This window comes from Mastigoproctus giganteus, chromosome 3 (assembly GCF_048544385.1).
Source record: "Mastigoproctus giganteus isolate SK-2022 chromosome 3, ASM4854438v1, whole genome shotgun sequence".
Taxonomy (NCBI): Eukaryota; Metazoa; Arthropoda; class Arachnida; order Uropygi; family Thelyphonidae; genus Mastigoproctus; species Mastigoproctus giganteus.
Window position 1 is genome coordinate 14,401,634 of NC_143577.1, and position 8,078 is coordinate 14,409,711.

At 38.1% G+C, this 8,078-nt stretch overlaps 1 protein-coding gene across 1 annotated transcript; it reads right to left on the bottom strand.

The window, feature by feature from the left end:
- Positions 1-1,525: 1,525 nt before the first annotated feature.
- LOC150087729 (general transcription factor II-I repeat domain-containing protein 2B-like) lies at positions 1,526-1,906 on the bottom strand. Its single transcript, XM_090369860.1, has one exon. It carries the CDS (start codon positions 1,904-1,906, stop codon positions 1,526-1,528), a length of 381 nt encoding a protein of 126 aa, XP_090225986.1.
- Positions 1,907-8,078: the final 6,172 nt, after the last annotated feature.

Genomic DNA, 8,078 nt, shown 5'->3' on the forward strand with positions numbered 1-8,078 from the left:
CACTGTCATCAGGGGCCATCTTCCCTGTCGGCCCCTTTCTTCTGTTTCCTACCCTCCAGCCTTCTGCCTTCCTCCCTTACTTTTCTCTTGCACGTTTTTTTTATATATATATATATATATACGTTTTTTTTTTTTTTTTTTGGTTTTGTAGTTGTTGGCGCATCGGCTTCTGTGGCCATAGTGCACCTCCCAAGGTTTTTGCAGTACTTTGATCCAGGCATATATTTGTGTGTGTGTGTGTGTGTGTGTGTGTGTGTGTCCCTACACAGTATCCCTATCAATATCAATATATATATATATATATATATATATATATATATGCCCCACAGGTCTAAATTTATAAACATCAAAATTACTGCCCGACGTATTTGGCTCTAGAACAAGTTATCAGCGAACAACCCTACGCTCTGTTAAAATTACAAAAAGTATTTTTTTCAAAGTATTCAAAGTATTTTATTATTTATTGGCGGGTTAAAATTACAACCTCTGCTCAAGAAACAGCGATCATCTCATTCTCAAATCTGGTCCTTGCCACTGAAATCCCAGGAAAGTAAGGTGGCAGGACCCGCCAGAGTACTCTAGCTACAGTGGTACACCCGGTCAGCCTCCCCGGTCTATTAGCCGCCGAGCCCCACTAGGGGCTCGGCGGCTAATAGACCGGAAGAACAAAGGGCACAACACAATATACAGCACATGACCCCCACACACTTGAAATCTCTGGCCCCGATACAATGTACACCCGCGGAGTTGGGAGATATCCCAGGAGCCGTTAGACACTAACATACCATGCACCTAGGTAAGGCGGCTGCCAGAACGTTCGTTCAAATCCGCCTCATTTCGTTGTAAATTATATGCAGACTCTGCAAAACAGTTATACATATATATATATATAAATATATAAATATATATATAACCCTCTGGAGGCCCAGCCCAGAGTAAAAAAAAAAACCACCAACTCCATATTCGCTCAAAGCATCCAGAACCAATCAGGCATATGTATCAACGATCTATACAGAGATCATCTAAGTTGAAAAACTGCTTTCGAGAACTGTTGAAAAGCATCAAATTTATGCTGCCGACAAAAAAGTAAAACTTCCTGTCCACGGATCCAATCAAGGATCCAATAACTGCACAAAGTGCCGTCCTGTAGGTCTCATAGATAGAAGAACAATCATAGAAAATGAGATAGCAGTCCTCATTAGCGCCACACAGACACCTATCAGTATCAATCAGTCCAAGTGCACAGAACTTCCCATTCAGAGATCCATGGCCCGTCACCAAGAACTGTGCTTCCAAGCCAGGAGTAAACCAACTCGTCAGATGTCTATTAACCAAGAACGTAACGTCAGGGACAAACTGTCGTGTAACTCTTCCTGCAGTTCCAGTGTCCCATCCTCTTGCCATTTGTTTATGATTTCATTAAGACACCGCTTTCTTACGTAAAAGACACGTCTGTCGAAACGCACTGATCGATGTGTGTGCAGGAAATGGCATGTAATTCAATTGTTTTTAAACGCAGAACTTGTCAATGAATAAGGCAGTGGACAGCCATGGTTTTCGGTTTATCTGGGTACTCGGCCCGTAATTTTCTAATCAATTTTGACAGAAATCCTCGATTTTCACCTGTCATTGATTTAGCACCGTCGGTTGTTACAGACACAAGTCTGTGAAGTGGAAGCTTACACTTTTCTAAAATGCTCCAGACAGCGGCAAGAATATCTTCGCCAGTCGTAGTTCCAAGAAGATGGATAACTTCCAACAATTCTTCGGTGATCCTCGCGTTATTATCGCAACCACGAAAAAATACAGCAACATCTCGTATATCTGTACTTTCATGAATCGCAATTGAAAAGAAGAACACTTCTGTGGATATATCCTGTACTTGTGAACCGATGTTATCTGCCATTTCGCTAATTCTTTCTTTCTTCCACTGTGTTTCTTGGTAATGAAATATCGCGAAATGACTGCACTTTTTCAGGACTGACAATTTCAGTTGCTTTTATCATACATTCTTTAATTAACGAACCATCTGTGAATGTTTTGCTAACAAATAGCTTATTTCGTAACTTGCTACACTGATTCATTAGTTTCATGAATTTCGTAAATACTTGTTGTTGACTGTGAAGTGTGTTCTTCATTGTTTTTAATTTTTCTTCTCTTATTTTTCCTTCGAAGCCCGAATATTGTTCCTTATGATTAGAGTTTTAATTCCGCTTAATGTTGTATTCTTTAGCAACACTAATATTTTCCTTACAAATTAATTATCAATTTTTCTTTTCTTGACTGGTGTTCAAAGCGACATTTTCTATATAAATTCTATAGTTGAAATTAAGATTATTAAAACGATTACTTAGGTATTTGTTAAATTATAGATAGCAAACACGACAGATCTCGACAAAGAAACTAGTACGAATGAAGTATCTTTTCGATAAAAAACGCTGCATTTGCAATATTAGTTTAAATGTAAAAGATATTTAGATTAAGATTTCTCCATTTAAAAAATGTAACTCTTTTATTTTTAAAGAAATAAACTAAAAAGTTACGATGTTATTTAAAGATGATAATTTCAATTTTCATTCATTTGAAATTACTATTTATATTTCTAATCAAGGCTCCATCGATCCAGTCTTTTTTTTTAAATTTATATCAATTAAAATGATTAATTTTATATTTATTATAGACGTTTTTTAATCCTTATATTCTAGAATTATAAATAGGTACTTATTTACTTTAACATTTTATTTGTGGGCATTGCGGGTCACAAAAATTTTGTGGCGGGCCGCCAGTTTGACACCCATGCTGTAAGATGATCAGTTTCCAACGTCTGAGCCCACATAGTCGAAATCTTTCCTCATATGAACACCTTTTTACCGATCTAACGGGCAAGTTGCCCCTGTTTGGACTTTTTTAAGACGCTCAATGTCTTTTCTTCAGATGTGTTCAGTGCAGTCTTACGATTGCATTGCACAGTGAGACCGTGACTTTCCAATCTCTACATTCAAATGTACAATAATTATAAAGAGGACACCATGAGTTTGCTTTCTTTGCAGCCTGTATACACTGCTCGGAAAACTTCATATCTGCCCGTATCGTGACTCCCAAATCCCTTCCTTCCTACACTGCTTTTAATTCAACTTCACCAAGTGTATAAATTATTTTGGGGTTGCTGTTCCCAAGTGTAGGACCTTGCATTGTTCTGTATTAAAACATTCCTCAGAATTCCTTTTTTTTTTTCTTTTTTTTTTTTTTTTGGTAGTTATTGGCGCATCGACTTCTGTGGCCATAATGCACCTCCCAAGGTTTTTGCAGTACTTTGATCCAAGCCCGAGGCGGGATTCGAACCCGCGACCTTTGGGTTGCCAGGCAGGCACTTTACCCACCCGGTTAGCCCGGTCGGCTCAGAATTCCTGAGTCGACATCTAACACAACAGAATCATTTCCGACGACTTTTAATTTTTTTTCAGGTCAGATTGGCTGCAGTCATTGCATATTAATTGCTAACACTGAATCCAATGGGTAATGGGGTCAGAGCCGGTCCCACAGATGGTGCAGACCCTACAATTTTCACAGAAGGTAGTATTTGCCATATTGAATTGAATTAACAGATTGGGGGAAATATATACTCGTACTATATATGTTATTGCCAATGTTATTACTATTTATGACTGTTTTTGTTACTCTATCGTTCGTTATTTTCTTAGGAAAATCCCAGAAGAGACAGAGGCAGGTCAATAGGGCTTAGCGTTTTGAGTGAAAGATATTTTTATTATTATTTTAGGGTTGCCCGGAAAATTGATTACTTTAACCCGTATATGTATGAGTAAATTGCTTGTATTCTTTGGTCGATTTCCTGTTTTGCTGGACGAAAAAAACCTTTATATCTACGCCTCAGACCGACTAACTCAGCCACGGAGTGAAAGAAAAGCCCATTAAAGTTGCTCGCATTGAGTGAATGATATATCAGATACTGCAAGGTCACTTAACAACATCATTATCACCACCAGCTGTGGTTTTGCAAACGATTGGCACTGTGACCAGACGGTCGCCTTAGTTGTCCCGCAGAGAAGTCCACAGGGGTATAATCTGGAGGGGAGGCTGAGCGGCTACGCAAAAGTGTAATGCAGGGTCAAAAGGTCAAGTGTCCGTTGGACGCGTGTATAAGTTGAACTACAAGATAATGACTGAATGCGCTTGTATAAAGAAGCAGAATGAACATGCAGAAATTCATTTAATACTTATCTGTGGTCTGCTGAAATAGTAAAGCACATGCATCTGGCAATCCAAGGGCCTATCTTTATCTGGTAGCACTAATAGGAACTTAATACTTTAATTAAGAAGCACACACACATCAAGAAACGTTTACGGGGAACATCACACAAATAGCCGGACACAAGCCAATATTGTTCTTGATTTATTGGCGAGAAACGTATTCTGGTTAATGTTAAGAAGTCCGATTTACATTCTAGCTTTTTAGAATGCTAAAATAAAGCCCTTTCTAAAAAGGCCTGCCACCTTGGTTTAGATACCATTCCGAATTTAAAATTATAAACGATCATTTCAGTATTAAAAGGAAATAATGACCCGTGTTAAACAAAACAGTGTACACCTACACAATATTCTTCTCACAAAAGTCAGTGACACAGCAAAAACAATGAACTGTGAATAAGATCAGAACCTTGAAAGTAAGGATTCCTCAATTGTTAATAAAAATATCTTTAGGAGTAAAAATATTAGCCTTTATTTAAAAAAAAAAGGTAGTTATAACTGTTTCAATCGTACTCAGTGTGACCAATTTCGTGTAACCCATCAAGTGTCCTGCAGATGCTGCCCTTATAATGTAATGCCCTGGTTTTTCCTTAGACTGTGGTTGTGGTGTATTCACTTACATTTGGTATTTTTCGTTTACATAAGTTAAATTTAAAAATAAACAGAAATTTTTGGTAAAATAAAACAATAATGGGGAAAAGTTTAGTTTAGTATAATTTACCTGTAATTACAGCTAGTCAAAATCCATGAGGAAACAATCAGAAAGCTCTTTTACATAATTAAGAAAAAATTTACTTTCAGAATATGCTGAAAGTTACACAGGAAACATACATATAGCACAGATACATCAATATTTACAGAGTTAATAATTAATACAAATTTATAGATAATGACTGAATGCGCTTGTATAAAGAAGCAGAATGAACATGCAGAAATTCATTTAATATTTATCTGTGGTCTGCTGAAGTAGTAAAGCACATGCATCTGACAATCCAAGGGCCTATCTTTATCTGGTAGCACTAATAGGAACTTAATACTTTAATTACCAACTCTATAAAAAACATCGGGAACGCTTCCTACGCATTCGGAGGAAGGCGCAGAACGACTGGATTGCACACAGAATGAAACTTGGGAAAAGAATCTTCACCAACAAGAACCAACAGTCCCCCATGACCACTGACATCTTCCTCGCATGGGCTAATTCGCTCGCAACTAAGCCCCTATCTGCTCCAAACCCCTTTATTCAGGTTAATCCACCAGCTAACCAGACATCACTGGATAAAATAGCCATCACAAAGGAACGCCTTACTGAGGTCATCAACAGTCTTCCCAACAAGTCTACCACGGGCCCAGATGGATTTCCTATTTTCATGATTAAAATATGCAGTGTATATATCATTGACCTCTTGCTTGATGCATTCAATTCCGTCCTCGTAACAGGAGTTTACCCTGCTATCTGGAACACATATTATGTTTCTCCCGTTCAAAAAAAGTCTAACCCAAAATCGCCTAATGACTACAGACCAATTTCCGTAGGATGCACTTTGCTCAAAATCTTGGAAAAAGCCATACTGCCTGCTCTCATCCATCACATGTTCAGCCACAAACCTCCATACCTCCATAGTGTTCTACCTGAACGTTCCACGATCACCGACCTCTTGGACACACTGTTCAGAATTGAAAGTACCTTAAGCAACAAAGAGCAACTGGATATTGTGTTCCTCGACATTAAGGCGGCCTTTGACAATCTGTCCACCCATGCATTAGGTACCATACTGTGCAATTACTTCAAAATCTCTGGCAACATCCTAGTTCTCCTTAGGAAACTCCTTCAGTCCAGGACCCTATGGATCAGAAATCAAAACCATAATCACCACATTCTCTGCTCCAGAGGGCTCCCACAAGGGGGCGTTCTCTCTGCCGCCCTCTTCGCCGCATCTTTAGAACCCTTCCTATCAAACCGTACTAATTTTACCACCTACGCAGATGATATTAAGTTCTTCATCATCACAAAATGCCACCAGTCTCTCCAGTCTATTACTGTGAGCTACAACCGACAGCTACATGAACTGGAAAACTACCTTCATGCGACTGGGCTCTCCATTAATAAAGAGAAAACTGCACAACTCTCTATCACCAAGAAGAAAAATACCAACGATGTGAACATCATTATAGCGAACTCTCCAGTTAAAAAAGTCACCCAACATAAAGATTTGGGTATCATCTGGGACAAAGACCTCACCTTCTTGCCTCACTTTAATGCCACTCGAACGAAAACATATTCGGCTTTGTGGGCAGTAAAAGAAGAGATCTCCAACTTCCATAACCCGGACCTTATCATCAAATACATTCTCCGTTGCATTTTCCCAATTCCATTATATGCCCCGACGATATGGTCCTCAGCACCCTCATCATACCAAGCCAGGTTCCTCTCCCTGGAATTTTGGATCTTGAAATGGCTAAATAGGGTTGCCGGGCTAACACCTACAATCTCAAAATCTGTTCTGGTCACCAATCTTAATACGCTTCCTTGGAGGTATCTCATCATCTCTAGGAACCTTCTTACCCTCTCTCTGCTTCTATCCGGAAAAATGAAGTCACCCGATATTCGGGATATCATCGCCAGACCGTCCGACAGGAGAAGATGCCAGTCCAGCACCTCCCCATACAGATCGAAGCTGCGTAGCATGTCCTCCCTGGACAACATGTTTCCACATAACTCCTTCCAGATATTCAATAGATTAGCCATAGACGTTGAGAAACTTTGCAAGGACAGAACATACAGAGCTTCCATTCTTGCAGACATGTATTCCTTAGTCATGTTCTAGGTGGACTCTATGTGATGCCGCACTATCCACGCTCCGATGTATCCGTATGCACTTTTATCTGTTATAACTTTATGTTTTTGTTGTAAGTTTATGTTTTTGTATCTTTACCAGCGGCTGTTTAAGGCCGTATATTGTATCTGGCTCTGTATACAATGTATTTGTCTGTATTTTATGTTTTATGTAACTCATGTCCTCTAGCTGCATAGCTGTAAAGGGACATTTCTTCGGAAATAAATTTATATTAATAATAATAATAATAATAATAATAATAATAATAATTAAGAAGCACACACACATCAAGAAACGTTTACAGGGCACATCATACAAACAGCCGGACACAAGTCAATATTGTTCTTGGTTTATTGGCGAGAAACGTATTCTGGTTAATTAAGAAGTCCGATATACATTCTAGCTTTTTAGAATGCTAAAATAAAGCCCTTTCTAAAAAGGCCTGCCACCTTGGTTTAGATACCATTCCGAATTTAAAATTATAAACGATCATTTCAGTATTAAAAGGAAATAATGACCCGTGTTAAACAAAACAGTGTGCACCTACACCATAGTTTTCTCACAAAAGTCACAAAAAACACAGCAAAAACAATGAACTGTGAATAATATCAGAACCTTGAAAGTAAGGATTCCTCAATTGTTAATAAAAATATCTTTAGGAGTAAAAATATTAGCCTTTATTTCCCTTTATTAAAAAAATGAAGTTATAATTGTTCCAATCATACTCTGTGTAACCAATTTAGTATAACCCATCAAGTGTCCTGCAGATGCTGCCCTAGTTTTTTCCTAGACTGTGGTTGTGGTGTATTAATTTACATTTGGTATTTTTCGTTTACATAAGTTAAATTTAAAAAGAAACAGAAATTTTAGGTAAAATAAAACAATAATGGGGAATAGTTTAGTATAGTATAAGTTACCTGTAGATTAAAGCTAGTCAAAATCCATGAGGAAACAATCAGAAAGCTCTTTTACATA

Bases quoted from the DNA above. Each gene is read 5' to 3' on its own strand.
- LOC150087729 (XM_090369860.1), bottom strand. From the start codon at position 1,906: ATGGCAGATAACATCGGTTCACAAGTACAGGATATATCCACAGAAGTG.